Genomic DNA, 18,626 nt, shown 5'->3' on the forward strand with positions numbered 1-18,626 from the left:
AATAGGTAACACACGACATGATATCATAAAAACGCAACACATAATTTTCGCTAAAAATGCTTGCATAAAATCGAAACTCGTTTTTTGCACATTTTGCGCTTGAAAAACTAATTTATTTCTGTATTGAAATGTAAACAAGCTCATAAAGATCATAATCTCACATTCAAAAATCACCGAAATGTTTCAATTTTATTTCTACCTATTTATGTGGTTGGCCACAGCATATAACAAATTATGTGATTTTCTTCTGTGATTTGTCGGCTGATTGTGCAAATGTTGCTTCCCATTTTTGCATGAACTTGATGAATTTCTCGTCTTTGATTTGAAATGTTGGGTTAAGGTTACGCGCCCGCTTGTAATGCTTTATTGCCTTCTGCGGCTGATTTCGTTTCTGATACTGAATGGACAATTGAACATGGGCGACAAAGTTACGTGGATCTAGCTTGAGGATATGATGGTACAATCGCTCCACTCGCTCAAAGTCAAAATTGATTCGGGTAAGTGCACTTGCGATGGCTGACAACACTGGAACATTGTTTGACATGGTTAGATTGGCTCTGTCAATGGCAGCCATCAACTCGTCTTGTGTACCTTTCGATCGGAAAATTGGTGAAGAATATGGAATTTTTGACGAATTTTCAATAAAATAATTTGAAAAAAGGTAGAAAAACACGAAGAAAATTTCTTTTTCAACTTGATAAACTAAGACAAAAACCGTTTTGACAAAATCAAACGATGAAACATGCAAAGAAATATAGCAATTGAAAGAAATATCAAAAGAAGCAATGAGAAACAATAATTAAACGTTGTAGATAAGCAAATGTGCACTATTTACCGTGTTCACTCAAGTATACAATCAAATTGATGTGAGCACGTTGTGACCGGGGTTCAATTTGTACGCTCTTGCGGTACATTTTCTCGGCCATCTTTCGATTGCCCATGCGTAAGTACTGAAACAGAGTATACATTAGATTGAATTTCATTGCCGGCCGATTATAAATCGTGCGATTGGTCGATTGATCAGTTATAATTTCCATACCAAATTGCCCAAGTTGAATGTAATTTTCTCGTTGTTGGGTTTTAGTTTGTCGGCTTTGAGATAGGCAACCAATGCTTCATTAAATGATCCATGTTCAACGTATGATATTCCTAAATTCATCCAGCCCAATGGATGCTCCGGCCTAACGATCGAATTAATCAAAATAAATAAATGAGAAAATATTAATTTGAAAGAGAAAATACTCGACACTCACTCCAAATTCGTGACTCTTCTATGGAAATCGATAGCATTTTGTGTATGGCCAAGATGTCGATATGCGTTTCCGAGATTAATGAGCGTGCTAGTAGTGTTTGGTTGCAGCTCATTTGCTATCAAATTGTATTCGAGTGACTTGCTTTGATTTCCCTTTGCCGCGCTTATTTGGCCAAGATTATAGTAAATCTTCGCATTATTCGGGCAAACACGAACTGCCGATTTGAATAACTGTAAATTATTTTGCCAGTCGATTGATCTCTCATTGGAGCGCATCATGAATAGCAGCAGCACCATCAAACTTATGATTCGAATCAATTTCGGACTCGTTTGAAGAATGGCTTGCGCGCCGAATGCGATAAGCAAGCAATAGCCTATTGAGGGAATGTACAAAACTCGGTCAGCCAATACAAAGCCAACGGTAACGAGGTTAGAGGATGGAATGAATGGTACTATTAGAAATGCCATGGCAATGCGAACGTGTCTGAAAAAATGAAATGGAATGGATGATATTCAAAATGGATCTTGATTTAGAATGATTACCTTGGCCCAACGATAAACGCTCGAATCATGAGAATATAGAATAGTAAAGTGAGTGCTATTCGGTGATCGGTCCATGCGTCGATGAGTTTTAATGAGCCATACGACCAATCGCAACACAACCAATCGGGACAAATTAGTAACCACATGTTTAGGGCATGAATGTAACATGATGTAAGGAGCTGGAGATAAGATTTAGTAGGTGAAAAAATGTTTTGAAACTTTTGATGCAAAATTGACTAAGAAAAGCACTTTAGTCACTGACCAAGGAGGACTTATCTTCGATCACAATAAACTCATTTGATAAGAAAATTTTATTCTCAAATTCAAAATTGTTGATTCAACTTACTCGTGTGAATAGACTTGGATGAGCAGCGATAGGATTTTCCTGAGCTGAAAACTTGGGTAGTTTATATCCCGTAGAAAAAACACGAATCAGCATCAATCCTATTGTCATCAATGTTAAATAAACGCTTCGCACGATGACTGTCTGGCAGCTCTTACGAAGAAATTCGAATCTTCTGCTGACATCACGACGACGAACTTTTGGTAGCGACATATTCGCCAAAAGGTCATACACAGCGCAAAATGGCTAAAAATAAAAATGAAAAATCGTCAATCAATCCTGAATGCAAAATGAAGAGCTAAAAGTCGCTTAAATCAACATTCACAGTCTTGGTGATTAATCAGAAGCTTACCAAGACCATGATCCCAACTTCTTTGCAAAGTAAACACATTAACGCTACTACGAACAGAATGATGTGGCTTATCCAGCTCACTTTACCCGTCTTTTCGTGGCCTAGAAGAGAGGAGTATGCATCAATTTGAAAGGTTTTATTTCGATTTGAGGAACGTTGTATGCTTCTTGAATATTTCTCACTACTAGTAAAAATAATTCTGGCTAAGAGAATCGATTGAAAAAAAGCTACAAACCTTCGACGACATCTAAAAAATGGCTGAACGTAGTTAAAAAGAAGAAGGTGCACATGAGATCGGCACGTCCCACAACTGAACAAATGACCTCTGTGTGAATGGGATGAGCGGCAAACAGTAGTGTTGCAATTGATATGATTGAATGGTCAATGTCTTTGAATATGCGCCGCAAAACATCGTAAAGCACAGAACAAATGACAATGTGAAGCAGTAAATTGACTCGCTTCATGTGCGCCGGCAAATATGTTTGGTCGAAATACCGGAATTCAAGGTGAAACATCAACGTGACCATCGGCCGAAATGATTTGTGGCTGCGTTCATTCGTGAGATTCTGACCCCAGAAATCATGCATTAGAATCTCTTGGACATTGTGCAATATCGACTGATTAGTGTTTGTGACATCCGAATTTTTCACAATCGCTACACCGTCATCGTACACAAAATCATGATGGTACAACAACAAACTCGAGCCGAAGCTCAAAACGCACACAGCGATTATTTTGACCCACTGGAACAATGAAAGAAAAATGATTCCGTTAGCACAACACAAAGAAAAGTCTTGAGATTTTAGTGAAAAAAGAACACTAATTCCATTCTAAACCAATGTTGTACCTGTACAGTTTCCGTCGAAACAGACATCGCTAACCACTTTCTCACAATATAAATTAATATAAAATTTCTACACCAATTGGTGATAAGTCATTAAAATTGTCATCTATTCTGAAGATTTTGCCGAAAATTTATCTAGATCTATCTAAAACTCTATTGTATTTATGCGGATTAAAACGTTGTTTCCGTTGGATTCACATATTCTTGTGATGAGAGAGCGGCTTTTTTCGACACATTGTTCCAATTCTTTTCTATTGGCACAAATAACTACTGCTACCGATTGTGTTGTCAAACTCTCTTGTTTACAATGCCACTGTGCAAACTAATGTCACTTTTTTCTTGCTCCAATAAGAAAAATGTCAATGTATTGGTGCAGCCCTTGAATTCGCGCAGCACGTGCTGATTCATAACAAAACACGCACACTAACAAACATATCATGTGCAAAAGGAATTAGTTGTACTTGTGATAATTTGTTTGTGAATCAATTTTTATAGTTTCATATCGAGCAAAAGCCCGATGATAAAAGTATTAGTACGAATAATGTAAGGAAAATCTATGAGAAAGTCAAGATAAACTAAAAAAAAAGTTCCATAAAACGTCATAATCTGCGAGTGATTCATAATTTTAAAGGAATTGGTTTTACATTTCGCCTAGCACTTTACTAAAATTCTTCAAATTTCCCCTACCAGAAATCGTTTGATAATATTCCATCGATGTAGTCTGATAAGATAAGAGCTATACACCGTAATTGTAATAGCTAACAAAAATATCAACAAACCACACATACACACATGCACGAGCCTCACATGCTTGAGGCCGAATTGTTTAGAAAGAGACAGCTCGTTGTGTTGTGAATCGCGCTTCACATGTGAGATATTAGTTTCGGGCTTCGGGCTACCAGATAGCGCGCACATACATGACTACCAAACGTCGTACTGTCGCATTGAGATTTTCTAAAAGATTATGACATTGACATGACATTTGCTGCCAATTGGTTTCAGTGTTCAGTGGTTGGTTAATTGTGCGAACAAAGGCGAAAAAGGAGTGAAAAAATCCATTCGATTGATTTTTTCCACAGAAACTTTTTTCAATTTCGTTTCGACGTTTACCACAACGACCACAAAACAACCGAACAAAAGAAAATTTCCCGAATATCATTCACGTTGATCGTGAAATAGTTGAGTTAAGTGATTTTTGTGTGAAGAAATTTCTACGTTCTTCTCTCTCTCTCTCGCTATTACGTCGATTAGTAGTGCATTGTCGATTTGTTAACCAGAAAGTAGTGTGACGTTCGTTCGTAATGAGGCTATAATTATAAACAGAATAAGATGACAAATCAAACCACTTGAAGCGATTCTGTTTCATAACTCAGAACTATTCGGAAAATAACACGTAGAAACGATTATCGAAAAAAAACAAACGTCATTAGTGAATGTACATTTGTAGTAGTCCGGCTACCAAAGTGATTTAACAACTGTCAAAAAACGAAAACATTTTCTTTTGCCGTCCCAATCAACAATTGAGTTGCGGAACAAAAATCAAAATAATGCGAAGTCGCAGTAATTCGGGTGTCCGATTGGACCAGTACCAACGAATTGTACACAAATTGATAATAGCACATCAACAGCCAGTAACGGGTCTGTTTCCAGCTTCACCAAACAATTCACATGCTTGGGTATGGCATTTTCATTCAAAATGTGATACAATTTTTCGCTAAAATCGTACAATGACTTTTGATTCTCTTGTAGATACGTGACAATGTGTACTGTATTCTTGCCGTGTGGGGCCTATCAATGGCGTACAAAAAAATCGCCGATCAAGATGAAGATCGAGCCAAAGCCTACGAATTGGAACAGAGTTGCGTGAAATTGATGCGCGGTCTGTTGATGGCGATGATGCAACAAAAAGACAAAGTTGAAAAATTCAAAACCACACAGAATCCACTCGATTCGTTGCACGCCAAATATTCAAGCCGCAACGGACAAACCGTCGTGAAGGACAATGAATGGGGTCACCTCCAAATCGACGCAATTTCATTGTATTTGCTCATCTTGGGCCAAATGACAGCATCTGGATTGCAAATCGTTTTCTCGTTAGACGAAGTTGCCTTCATTCAAAATCTTGTCTTCTACATCGAGTCAGCTTATTGCATACCAGACTATGGTATTTGGGAACGTGGTGATAAAACCAATCATGGTTTACCCGAATTGAATGCCAGTTCAATTGGCATGGCAAAAGCTGCTCTCGAAGCTCTAAATGAGCTCGACTTATTCGGAGCACGTGGCGGATCGGCCAGTGTTATTCATGTGTTGGCAGATGAAGCTCACAAGTGCCAAGCGGTTTTGCAGTCGATGCTACCAAGAGAATCGAACAGCAAAGAATTAGACTCAGGTCTGCTGTCGATCATTGGATTTCCAGCATTCGCTGTTGACGACCCACAGCTAATCGTCAACACACAAGAGGCAATAATTACCAAACTACAGGGAAAATACGGTTGCAAACGATTCCTTCGGGATGGATACCGAACACCGAAGGAAGACTGCGCCCGTTTGTACTACGAACGATGGGAATTACGAATGTTTGAGAACATTGAATGCGAGTGGCCACTCTTCTACTCGTACCTCATTCTCTTTCATTTGTTCCAAAATGATAAAATAGCCGTCTCGAAATATGCCGCTAAACTCGAAGAAGTTTTGGTCAAATCGGACGATGGAATGTACTTGATGCCGGAGAGTTATGCTGTACCAGCCGATTTAGTACCGGCTGAATATTCAAACCCTGGCTCGCAACCACGAGAAGTCGTGGGCCGTTGCCCATTTCTATGGGGCCAATCGCTTTATATTCTTGGGAAATTGCTTCAAGAGGTACCGTAATCAACTCTAGCTACATATCACAGCCGGCGATAGCAGACGCCAGTGATGAAAATTCCGATCTATTTGTGTTTATCAGCTCATTTAATATTGATTTGAATGTCAACATTGATTTCAGGGTTTTCTTGCCGTTGGAGAGCTCGATCCATTGAATCGTCGTTTGGGCGCACAGAAAAAACCAGATGTCGTTGTGCAAGTCGTAAGTGTTCACACATATAATAAATTTTGAATGGAAAAATCATCATTCAAACGATTGTATAATAAATTCTCACATTGCATCACAGGTCATATTGGCTGAGGACAATGAAATACGTGACAAATTAGCAGAACACGATTTGCACGTGCAAACAATAGCCGAAGTAGCTCCGATTGAAGTAAGTCATCGTGCAAATGAAGTATTAGTAGAGTAAAATTTTGCTTCAATTTTCAATTACTTTTGAAAAAAGTTCAATTTGAATTCTAATCAATTTCAATACCACCAGGTTCAACCAGCCCGTGTACTTAGCCACCTTTACACTTATTTGGGTCGCAATAAGAAGCTTGGTCTGTCCGGTCGAAAGTCTCGAGATGTTGGTATTTTGAGTACCAGCAAATTATATTCTCTAAAAGATCGCGTGTTTGCATTCACGCCACAGGTAACCCAAGATTTCAATAGAGAAAAAAATTTCATTTTAAAAAAGAACTAAAAGAAAAAGAAACCATGAAAAGTTGCTTAGTTCCGACCGGATTTAGTTTTCTTTTTTTTTTAAATACAATATTTTTCTCGTTCCCTCTCCCTCAAAACAACAACAACAATACACAAACGATAAAATGTTTTGTTACGGTCGGATTCAATGTGTGATTAACAAACAATCGCGAAATGAACGTATAATGCGATTGGGATGTTAGTTTGTCGATTTGTCACGTTTTTACATCGCGTCTGACAATGAATTGATAATCGACATTTTGAAAGGAGAGATCAATTTCTTGAAATCGGCCTGGCAAAACTTACTCGGACGACCGCTCGTTACGCTCGTGATCAGGCCAGTTAATTTAGGTCGGTGGTGTTTTTTTTAGTGTTTTGCTCATGTATGATTCATTGAGTGTGTGCTTGATTATTTATTGACATACACTCCGTAACTGTTGTATAGTACTTAAAACCCCCACAACTAAGCTTCCATAAGAATTGACCGAATAATAATAAGAAAAACGAAGATTTTCGTTTTGAAACTATAGCCAATTGACTAACTACAGTGCGTTTTGCGTAAATTGACCTCCCGATCCTCGTCATGCAATATTTATTCTTTATTATTTTGTTTTTTTTTTGTCATTTTTGGTACTTTTGTTATTCATTCGCATTTAGCATATTTTTATTTTCTTCATTTTGATTATATTTTTTTCTTGTTTTTTTTTGTTCTTTGTTTCAAATTTGTATGAATTCTGTTTTTTTTCTGTTTCAATTGTTCTCTGTTATTTTATGTAAATTTTCTTTTAAGCTTTTGAATTTACTCGTATTGAAAAGTATTCCTCATAAATTTTGATTCAAATGATTGAGTTTCATGCATTGAAGTTGGTTGAGGGTAAGCGTAAGAAGTGAACATTCGGACCATTTAAGCTTGAAAAGAACTAGACCAACATTTCAGAAAACATAAAGAATGAAATTCGAAAAAGAAAAAAACACCTTTGTTTGCTATTGTTGTTTTGAGCTGAAGTTAAAGTAAAATTATATAGATTTTCTCCCTGTACTACGTTTACAACGTCCGTGCATCAAATTGCATCGTATAGAGATACTAAAAGTAGAGAAAATTTCCCATCGACTATATATTCAAAATTTCAAAAGTGTAGGCCAATTTAATCGATTTGTGTCATACAAAATTCAAAATTTTCAAGAAATTCTTTCTTTTTATTTTATCCCTAATAATTCCAAATCCGTCAAAATTTTCTAAAAGAAAATCAATCAAAATTCCAAATTCTCTCTCTCTCTTTTAATTCAACGATTGGATTTGCATTATTATTACAACCGATGTAGAATTTCGACTATGAAGAATACTATACGACACGTGACCCAGCACTATTAGCTAGCATTTTCACGACTAATCTCGCATTTGTCGCAAGTAATTGGCGTCATATGTTGGGACGACCAACTATAACGTTATTGGCTACTCACTATCTACTAGGTAATTGTTATAGACCACATTTTTTTTATTTACAACAACAATTGTTTTTCTTCTTTTTGTAGAATAGATTTCCGTTTTTATGAGACATATTTGAATTTTTCTCCGTTGGTCGTCGTTGCAATCCGCTTGAAAGTGTCAAACTGTAAAAATATGTTTAGTCTTCCTTTTTAAAACTAGCATGTTATCTGTTTGCACTATTTTCAACTGAAGCTAATACACTTTTTCGTTTTGTCTAATTTTAAAAAACCGAAACCGTTTTATTCGTTTTGAATAAGATTTTATCAAGTTTTTTTTTCGTAATTTTATTTTTAGTTCACTAGAATTTTGTGTTGCGATGTTCCATGTCCGAAGAGTTGCCTGCACCAAATTTGATATGATTTTATTTACATCGCCATTCATTTTCAATCTTACGTTCTCGCTTCTCTTAACGGCTTTAACCTTTTAAAGCACTTTTTTTCATTTCCCAATCATTCCTCCTTAATGAATAATTTCTTTTAATCGAATAATTTAAAACTTTCGTATTTTGAACAAATCAATTATTTTCATAAATATTTCCTCACTCGAACTATCCGCATGGTAGTTTGAATTCTAGTAGTTGATACATCGCTTCAATATTTCTGCATTGAAAATTTGCTTTTTAGCTTGATTTTTTCTTGAATTACCTTGAATTAATGAGAATCTTTCGTACAGATCACGGTCGTGTGCCATTAGCCATGGTTCAAACAATGAAAAAATTGAAATCTGGCTATATTAACGGTACTCGCGTTATGCTCGGCCATCTTGGTGATTTCTTGAACACATCTGCCATCACCGATTTGAGCTTTTTGGGATCACAAGAGGATGGATATCCAGATCGTAAGTACCTAAAAAACCTCCTTTAAGAGCTCCTCTACGATCTTTTACATATTATTGTGAAGGCTTCGAATTATTCATTGGAAATATTCCCAAAATAAAATTTCAATTTCTCAACAGGTTTAAATCCAGATGTCCAAGCCTACTTGAATGAGCATCTCTTCCGTTCCTTCAGCCACAAGAGCACCGTTAGCGTTCGCCAAACTACGTTGCGACCACGACAATTGCGCAGACGAATGTCATGCAAGGGAGCAATTAAGAAGACTCGTTCAATCAACGCAGATTGTAAGTGGAATCGAATATATTTTTGGTATTGCCATTTAATTTGAAGCTTCTAATCATTCTGCAATAAGTGAAATTTCGATTCTCAAACTAAAATTCCATTCTTTCATCAAAATCAGCTGATACCCTTGGAATGGAAGGGAATGTGATTGAACGTCGCACATCAACCGCCCAGCTGTGGGCTGATGCGCGCCAGCAAACCGTACCATCAACATCGGCAACATCACCCGTTACAGTGCCAGCATACTCGAATATATTTGTGACACCGCCGGATCATGATCATCGGCCTCATTTGGAGCGGATGAAAGAGGTTGACAAGCCGGAAATCGCAGCAAGTAAGCTTAGTCAAATCAAGAACAAACACGACGGTGAGACATCAAAATTGTTTTTTTTTACATTGGCACCACTCTAAATTCTGTTTTCTTCCTTTGAATTGAGACTTGATTCGGAAACACAAGCACGTCTATGAGACAAACATTTCTGATTCAAGCCTGATGGACCTTGAACACCGAATGAAATTTTTTTCGATTTATTACTAAATAAATATTCATGCCTTCTTTCAGTGCCAAAAATTCAGTTGGGACCAGCCAGTGGCCGAACACGTGGCAATGCCGACACAAATTTCGCCGACACCGAAGTGGAAGAATTGATTGCCATGCTACGAGAAACTGAGAATTTAGAAGAGCAAGGAGATATTTTACAGTATCTCGTTGACAATCAAGGTCTTGACTACAATACCGGTACGTATTCAAGTATTCAATTCGTCCACATTATTCTGTTCCTTCCCGTCCATCCAACGATTATTATGGAATGAACATTTAAGAAGAAAAAAACACCGGAATGCAATGACATTATGTGTCACGTTTGTCAAACCGTCTGTATCAATTTATTTATCCATTAGATTGCATGCAAAGACGTTCGTCTGATGATTCTGTGATGAAATGCTGTGTTTGCTTTTTTATGTCCTCGAATCGTATTTTGCTCGCTTCATTCGAATGTAAACCACTAATCGCAACCGGGAATGAAGTCAATTGACATCGACTAATTTTGATAGTTTTTATACAAAATCGAAATTGATAATATTCGATTGAATTTTCAAAGGAAAGAAACCATTCGCCTTACATCTTCAGAGGAAATGCAGATAAACAATTCATTTCCAATGAATTCCGATTGGTCGCATGAATGAAGATTGTTCATTGAAGGATCCCCAGTCCTAATTGCATGCTGTTTCATTTGCCGTGATTCAATACTGAATGAATTCAGCATCAGCATGTGCACTAAATCTGCCTGTCTCCGACTAACTTCATTAAAATTGACTATCGATTTTGACCAAAAATATTTTTTAATCCATATAAGTTAATCAATTAAAGGTGTCAGTTTCAAATATACTTCCCAAAAGTGAAACGCAATTGGTTCTGCGGTATCATAACTTTCAACACCGAAACTAAAACGACAACCAACTACTATTTAAAATACAGGCACACAATTTAAACCAAACACAATTTTAAACAAAGTTACACGTCATTTCTCGACTTAATACCAACAACAAATTACACGTATTAATGGATTTTTCGTGTATATTTTCAAAATATTTGCATTTTCCAATTTTTTTTTTTGTGTATATTATTTTTCTTGACTTTTGAATTATTCTTAACCTTATACAAATCCTTCCCACAATTATTTTCTTTATAAACAAAAATCCAAGTTTAAAACAAATTGTTGAAATCCGATGTATTTCCCGCGTACAGCATGGAATCCCAAATCCAAAAATATATATTCACACAAACAGACACATCAACATCAACCAAATCACACCAATTTATTAACCAATTTATATTTCTCTTCTCTTTTTAATGCGCTACATTTTATGCATATTTAAAAAAAAAACTGGACCGTTTTTATTTTGGGCAAAAATGAAAACTAAAAAAAAACATTCATATGGTTTGTGCTGGGTAAATCTCCAATATTTTATGCAACTACAATCAATTAACCGATATTGCCAAACAAACAAAACAAAAACCACCATCAATATTATGCTCTGTCCCAATTTTGGAAAACACATGAACATTTTTAATGCGATTTTGCGTGATTTTGCCAATTAAACACTAAATTAGTAGATAAATCCGAAACTTTTTCCACATCTGAAGGGATGTTAGAACAAGGTCGTGTTGTTACAGTGAGGATGTTGCTGAAGGGACTGTATGAAAAAGCATGCCAACAGAAACTCTGGGGTCTCGTGCGTCACACAGCCGGAATGCTTGGAAAACGCGTTGAAGATTTGGCGAAAGCAGTCGTAAGTTGATCGGCGAGGGGAGAAATTGAGATCTTTTTATTGACATTTGTCCATATTTTTCTTTTAGACATTTTTGTCATTCTCACTTCCTCACAATTATTCAAAAATACTAAAACTTCTCTTTTTAGACTGATCTGCTCGTCCGACAAAAACAAGTGACAGTTGGAATGCCACCAAATAACGAATACACCATCACGGCTCCATTACCTGAACCGGAGCTTCGACAACTCATCCATGAGGCATACGGAGACGATGAGAGTACAGCAATGTTAACACAAGAGCTCATGGTTTATTTGGCCATGTTCATTCGCACAGAACCACAACTTTTCATTGAAATGTTGCGTTTGCGAGTTGGTCTAATCATTCAGGTATGGCATTCAGTTTCAATTTACTGGTGTTTTTTTCCCACAAAAGTAAAAAACTGAGTCATGATTAATTCTTCTTCAATTCGATGTAGGTGATGGCCAAGGAATTGTCGCGAACGCTGAACTGCGATGGCGAACAAGCATCGGAACATTTGCTTAATTTATCGCCGTTTGAGATGAAAAATCTACTCTACCACATTTTGAGTGGCAAAGAATTTGCCGTTAGCAGTGGTATGCATATTCTTGAAGGAACACAATATTGAAAAAGTTTTTTGATTTTAATCAATGTTCAATTCCAGTTGCCCGTGGTAACTTCACAATTGTGAGCACAACATCGGGTCGTGTGAGTAAAAAGAGTCAAATTGGATTTGCGCCACCGGAACAAGACGATCTCGAAGTGCAAATCGATGATCGCCAGGGACAATGGTTGAGACGGCGTCGTTTGGATGGTGCCTTGAATCGTGTACCACGCGATTTCTACTCGAGAGTTTGGACAGTTTTGGAACGAGTAATTGTCGCTTAAAGAATAATAAAGAGACCGAAGTGCTAATTTTCAATCTCAAATTGCAGTGCCAAGGACTTGCCATCGAGGGTCGTGTTTTGCCACAAAGTTTAACGCAAGAAATGACACCCGGTGAATTGAAATTCGCCTTAGAAGTGGAAACCGCCTTGAATACAATTCCACAGCCCGAATACCGTCAACTGGTGGTCGAGGCACTGATGGTGTTAACACTGGTGACTGAACACAATATGGTTTCGAATTTGGGTGACATAATTTGTGTGGAGCATCTGGTGCACAAAGCCAATCAAATATTCCTCGATGAACAGCGTAAAAGCAACGGTGACGCAATGTTATGCTGTGCTAAGGAAAACAATGAATCTCTCGCGCACACAAATGGCCTTTTGTGTGGTGGAGTCGCTTATATATGCCAACACTTTTATGACAGCGCACCAAGCGGTAGCTACGGTACGATGGTTTACATTGCCAAAGCCGTTGCTGCGGTTCTAAATTGCTTGCCCAAGCATGGAGAGGCTGAGTGCACCATTTCTTAGATTATTGTTAGATGCCAAAGACTCAAACATTTTAATGTGCAGAAATTCTATACTATTTTACAGCAAGGAAACAAAAACACAGAATATAAAATATATTTATAGCAATAATTAGTGATGATGATGATGATATGGTTAGAAGAATTGTAGAGCGAGGAGTTTTATCCAATTCCTTCCTTTAACTTATTGTTATAGAAGACAGAGACTTACTGTTTCCATAATATTTTCAATTGTTTGTTCAGCGAAATGAATTCTAACAGTGAGATTTGTTAACACCACCCATTTACAGCGTTCCTAACTTAACATTGATTGTTTCATTTAGATAATTTCAATAAAATTCGTATACAAAAAGAAGAAAAAGACTTGTTTCGATTTGATGTTTGAAAATTCGCGCAATTTACATACGAAGCCCGAACTGTCATTTGGTGCTACCAATTGGTAGTGCATATGTGTGTATGTGTACGCTTGTGTGTATTAGTCAGTGTCCACTTACAGATTTGCGAATGCGTTGAATTGAATGGCAAAAAAACACAAACATTTGACGTTTAATGAGTGATATTTGGTGAAGTGTTAAAAAAATTGCAAACATTTATCAGCGTGATAGTGAAAAAAATGTTGCGTTTTCTTTGATAATTGCTGCAATTTAATCGATATTTGGTTTTTATTCAACTCATTTCCAACGAATTACGGTTGATAAGACGTGATTTTGTAAAGTTTTTGGTAAATTTTCCATGAGTTAATCCGCCAGTTGTTTTTTTTTTAGCAACATTGCTATATTTTATGTGCCAACACATCATCGTACAACGAAAAGATGTTTTTTGTTTCGTTTATAATTTGCATTATTCTAAGTGTTCACACGATTCAACCGATACACGGTGCATCCAATGCAGAAAAAGTGGTAGTGCCACAGACCAAAGGTCAATCAGCGGAAACAATATTTAGCGAAGGTGGCTCATTTACAATATCCAAAACACCAACAAGAGCCAGCAATGAATCACTTCATCCTGTTAAAGCAGTGGAACAAAGCCTTGTAAACAGTGAAACAAAGGAAGCGAAGAGACATCGAGGTATCACAAACACCGATGATGCACCATCAATTAGCGAGCTCCACAGCAATAATACCAAAAATAGTTTGATAAGTAGTAGTAAAAACACAGCAATAAATAACACAACTGCAACCGTGAATCAAAGCCCGAGTCCAAATTCGAGTCAAACAGCTTCAAAAGTTGAACCAACACTATTGAGCTCCATGCAGAATACTCAAAATATCAAAACTGATAATGCAAAGGTAAATCCACCGTCGCCTAATGCATCGAAAACAACGGCAACCGCGACCACAAATGGCACATCATCTACAACAACAACAACAACAACGACTTCTACGACCACAACGACGAAAAAGCCAACGACTACGACGACGACGACAACAACAACCAAAGCTCCTCCAAAGAAGCCTCTAATCACACAATCCGTCGAAGATGTTCCTGGTTTATTGAAGGCAGCTGAAGCTCAATCGCAGTCCCAATCCACCAAAGACCAGCCACTCGAAAATGTTCGTGACAATGAACCATTGTCACTGCAATCGTCCGAAACAATTTCATATCCAGATCAAAAGTCTAGCCACAATTTCGCCATGCTAATAGTTGGCGTTCTCGTTATAATCCCATTCTTGGTGCTATTAACAAATTACGCCGTTCGTCGTGTTCGTGACTATTGGTCAAAGCGACGATATCGACGCATGGATTACCTCATCGAAGACATGTATAACTGAAAGTGACTGAATAGCAAAACAACAACCAACTACGAATAGCAGAACAACATTTCCGCCATTTTTATTTCCATGCAGCAAAAAAGCTTGTGATTCATGCGTGTGAAAAAAAAACAAAACAAGAAAAAATGAAAACTAATGTAAATACAAACTTGAATGTTAGGCTAAGCGAATGCACCAATTTTAGAAAAACATTTTTAATTCGGTACACGAACATTTAAAACTGTCGAATTTACGCAAACAAATTAAATGATATTATGACATTGTCAACTGAAAAATACCGATCAAATAAACACATTGAAATATTTTTGTATCATTTGAACAGCTGTGTTTAACAAAAAAAACATCATATTTCAGCTTTATTGGGCATTTTTATACACTTATTTTTATTCCAGACGTAAACAGCTGTTACAGGTAAAGATATGTGAAAAAAATTCGAATTATCGCTTCAAAACAATTCAAAATCTATGATAAAATCATTATCAAGAGAACATTTCAAAGGTTTGTATCAAATTAGCTCAATACAAACTACATATTTCATGGGAAGTCGTGTAAGGTATTCTAGTTATAATGCAGTAAGCGAACTCGCTGAACTTGCTTCTTGGGTACATTTTAATTGTAGATATCTTAGATTTGAATTTATCAGCATCCGATTTGTTGAAATCTTTTTTGATCAATTCATAAAAAAAAAACTAGCTTACAGTAGAGAGCAGAGAATGTCTAAAATGTTCAAGAGTCTACTAAAGATTCCTTCTTTATTTGGATTATTACCGTTTAGTCAACCTTTCTTGAAGGTTTCTTGTCAAATTGTTCATAGTTTCATATTTTTGATGATGCATCGTGGCAGCTCAATCTTATGTTGTGCAAATTTGTGAAATTACTTGGAACCACTGAGATTCAGCAACCTACACATTTAGAATTTTCTGATCCGATAACTCATGATGCCTCATTTTTCTATATATTTTTTCATTGATAGGAATTCCACTGAACGGCATTTGGTTTTTATTGAATGGCTTACAATATAAGCATTTTTATATATGTGTTTTTGTGCGCAAATAAATTTTAAACTAAGCTGATTATATTACCAACATTTTATTTTGCAATGATCGATTTCTGGTTTTGATGAAAACTAAGACAAATGAATGGTTTGGAGCGAAAATGTAATACAGAAAAGTTGAGCGGAAAAATGTCAATGATGAATATGCGGGAAAGGGATAGCTAAAGTGTATAGTAAACTATAGTGAACTATATAGCTATCCCGTTTTCATTTGACATTTTTCCGCTCAACTTGTCTGTATTACATTTTCGCTCCAGAGCATTCAAATGATGTTGATGCTCCTATGTTCCCAATTTTTTTGGAAATAGACGCTAAAGTACGAATAAATCGAATCATTCAGTCAACAGACTTGGAAAGTTGTTTTTTAAATGAAAATATTCATAAATTTTATTCCTTTTTTTTAACTTTTCGGTAATGATCAAATACTGGTTTCGGGGCGTTTCAATTGTAGATAGCCTTCAATTTTCTTGGCAGCATCCAATCTATCCAAGTCGTTTTGCGGCAACAATAACTGCAAGGCTTCGTCGGATTCTTCTCGATAGCATTTCAGTGCGTCAACCAACTTGAAGATCAATTCATCGGAGAAAACTAATTTACACTGGTAAACGTACAACACTTTCAACTGGCGGCCAAAGCGGACTATGTCTAGTAAAGTTTCTTCTTCCATTGGTATATAGTCCAGTGTTAGCTCTTCCAAAAGTAATAGTTTTCTTGCCAAGTTCACCATGGATTGCCCGTAGTTTATTATTATTTCCGAATTATTTCCGGAACAACCAGTCAGTTCTATTTTTCGTAAATTTGTGAATTTTGGTAGATTGTCAACAACGCCTTTCAAACTGCCAACTTCCAAACGACCCAAAGAAATTTCACGCAGAAGTGGAAGTTTTCCAAGGCCATCGAAATGTACAACAAAATTATTATTTAGTGGTACATGGTATGGATTACACCAAATATCCAATTTTTCGAGACTGGCCAAGTGTTTTGTGATTGCCGGAAAGAGAGCACGATAATTTTCACTGTACCAAGCGAATCTTAAGCATGTAAGCTGAGGATTTTGTTCAATAATGGATATCAATTTTTCTGGTTCCAATTTGTTGTTGTACATCACCGAAATACTACGCAGGCTTGACCATGGTTTGCAGCAAACGTCCATCGACAATTGTGCATTCACGTTAAATTCAATCAAATTGGGGCACAATGCGTTAAAATCGATCTCATTTTCGAATTTTTCACTTCTATTGACAATTGTTAGCGATCTCAAATTTTGAAGAATTGGTGCGATCGTCCCAATAAGGTTTCCATTAAATCCAAAGCAAAAAAATGCTTGGCGAACGTTCTGGCTCACGTTCTGTGCGATTACTTTCAGATATTTTGATGTATGACTGACTACTTCACTTCGATGTTGAGAACCAGGACCATAGAATAAATCAGTTCGGAATGATAAATCAGTGATATGTTGTCCAATGCAAAGCATCGTTCGACGTACTTTGGCCAGCGTGTCCGTTGGATTGTTAATGTACACTTTGTACTTTTGAATACGTGGAAAACAGTGTAGGCGCAGCAATTGGTTGAACAATTTACACACGAAGGCCATATTAACAAGTGAGTCGATATCCAAGAACTTAAACATATGCAGCAGACAGTCTTCGTCCAACCTGAATATTTCCGAAGTTTGTTCATCATCAACTTCCATATCATCTCCAGGTGGTGGATTGGCATTTTCTAACGGTTGTTCCCATGTGTAAGCTGGCTCAACTTCATACGGCTGCATTTTGTTCATCTTCGTGTCTAGCTCAAAGTGCGATTGCACAAAACAAGCAATTCGATCGCTGACAAATGTCACATGTGCTTCTGGTTCATTGTTGGGCAGCAGTTCAATCGATTCGATCTCGCCAAATTTCCGAAAGTGTCGACGAATTGATTCAATTGAAAACCCTTCATTAGCCTATTGAAAGAAAAATTGCCATTGAGCTTCGTGCAAATATTTGAGGTTACGTACACTAAATACATACCACATCGAGCTGAGTCGGTCTAACACAAAGTTTTCGTGCCACAACAAAACGACTTTTATCGTATGAATCTTCGTTATCTATCAACATCCATTCCGAATCGTCCCAAATGAACGGCATTTTGTGTTTTGAACTTCAGAAAACAAAAAGATTTCGAGCGAATTTTAAATAAACTATATTTTGCTTATCAATCGATGCTAATACGCAAATCCAATTGTTCATAACATGTAGAATGAAATGTCAAGTGACCGCCAAACCGATATTGATGTCTTCATTATGCATTGATGCGATATCAGGTGGCGTTGCAAGTGATTAAAGGGTTGTTTGAATAGAGATTGAACAAAATTGAGTTGACTTTGAATTCGAAATAATAAAATGAATATCATGCGTCAATCGGTATCTAATTTAAAAATGATTTTAAAAAATACATCGAAGATAAATCATCTAAACTGTCCACAGTGAACAGGCTGTTTAATACGAAAAACGATATTATTAACTTAACTTACGAATATACTATATTGATGCGAGTAAATTAAATGCGTGGACTCGTCTCAAAGCGCTTTGGTTGTTTAAATTTTCAGATTTGTTT

At 36.7% G+C, this 18,626-nt stretch overlaps 4 protein-coding genes across 19 annotated transcripts; 2 read left to right on the top strand and 2 right to left on the bottom strand.

The window, feature by feature from the left end:
- Nucleotides 1–143: 143 nt before the first annotated feature.
- Nucleotides 144–3,670, bottom strand: LOC129566052 (protein O-mannosyl-transferase TMTC4-like). The gene is made up of 9 exons (XM_055441587.1): nucleotides 3,338–3,670; nucleotides 2,726–3,233; nucleotides 2,491–2,591; nucleotides 2,142–2,384; nucleotides 1,796–1,974; nucleotides 1,254–1,736; nucleotides 1,040–1,181; nucleotides 836–950; nucleotides 144–591 (listed from the first exon to the last, which is right to left on the bottom strand). The coding sequence occupies exons 1-9, from the start codon at nucleotides 3,362–3,364 to the stop codon at nucleotides 233–235; spliced, it is 2,157 nt and encodes a 718-aa protein (XP_055297562.1). The 5' UTR covers nucleotides 3,365–3,670; the 3' UTR covers nucleotides 144–232.
- Nucleotides 3,671–3,720: 50 nt separating this feature from the next.
- LOC129566050 (probable phosphorylase b kinase regulatory subunit alpha) lies at nucleotides 3,721–13,563 on the top strand. 16 transcript variants are annotated; one of them, XM_055441571.1, is made up of 16 exons: nucleotides 3,721–3,877; nucleotides 4,025–5,010; nucleotides 5,084–6,199; nucleotides 6,324–6,404; nucleotides 6,490–6,579; nucleotides 6,688–6,840; nucleotides 8,214–8,361; nucleotides 9,052–9,216; nucleotides 9,334–9,498; nucleotides 9,615–9,863; nucleotides 10,059–10,235; nucleotides 11,613–11,788; nucleotides 11,917–12,156; nucleotides 12,246–12,384; nucleotides 12,453–12,661; nucleotides 12,724–13,563. In XM_055441571.1, exons 2-16 carry the CDS (start codon nucleotides 4,882–4,884, stop codon nucleotides 13,204–13,206), a joined length of 3,720 nt encoding a protein of 1,239 aa, XP_055297546.1. In that variant the 5' UTR covers nucleotides 3,721–3,877; nucleotides 4,025–4,881; the 3' UTR covers nucleotides 13,207–13,563. The 16 variants fall into 16 exon arrangements, with proteins under 16 accessions (XP_055297546.1, XP_055297547.1, XP_055297550.1 ...); XM_055441572.1 differs by having other exon boundaries at nucleotides 3,729–5,010; XM_055441575.1 differs by having other exon boundaries at nucleotides 3,762–5,010; nucleotides 11,643–11,788.
- A 120-nt stretch (nucleotides 13,564–13,683) lies between these two features.
- Nucleotides 13,684–15,293, top strand: LOC129566054 (uncharacterized). Its single transcript, XM_055441590.1, has one exon. The coding sequence runs from the start codon at nucleotides 14,015–14,017 to the stop codon at nucleotides 14,972–14,974; it is 960 nt and encodes a 319-aa protein (XP_055297565.1). The 5' UTR covers nucleotides 13,684–14,014; the 3' UTR covers nucleotides 14,975–15,293.
- A 36-nt stretch (nucleotides 15,294–15,329) lies between these two features.
- On the bottom strand, nucleotides 15,330–18,283 carry LOC129566055 (uncharacterized). Its single transcript, XM_055441591.1, has 2 exons — nucleotides 18,041–18,283; nucleotides 15,330–17,973 (listed from the first exon to the last, which is right to left on the bottom strand). Exons 1-2 carry the CDS (start codon nucleotides 18,155–18,157, stop codon nucleotides 16,447–16,449), a joined length of 1,644 nt encoding a protein of 547 aa, XP_055297566.1. The 5' UTR covers nucleotides 18,158–18,283; the 3' UTR covers nucleotides 15,330–16,446.
- Between the last annotated feature and the right edge of the window lie 343 nt (nucleotides 18,284–18,626).

The sequence above is a fragment of the Sitodiplosis mosellana genome, unplaced genomic scaffold (assembly GCF_009176505.1).
Source record: "Sitodiplosis mosellana isolate CC-2019 unplaced genomic scaffold, AAFC_SMos_1.0 Smas_scaffold_3, whole genome shotgun sequence".
NCBI classification, from domain to species: domain Eukaryota; kingdom Metazoa; phylum Arthropoda; class Insecta; order Diptera; family Cecidomyiidae; genus Sitodiplosis; species Sitodiplosis mosellana.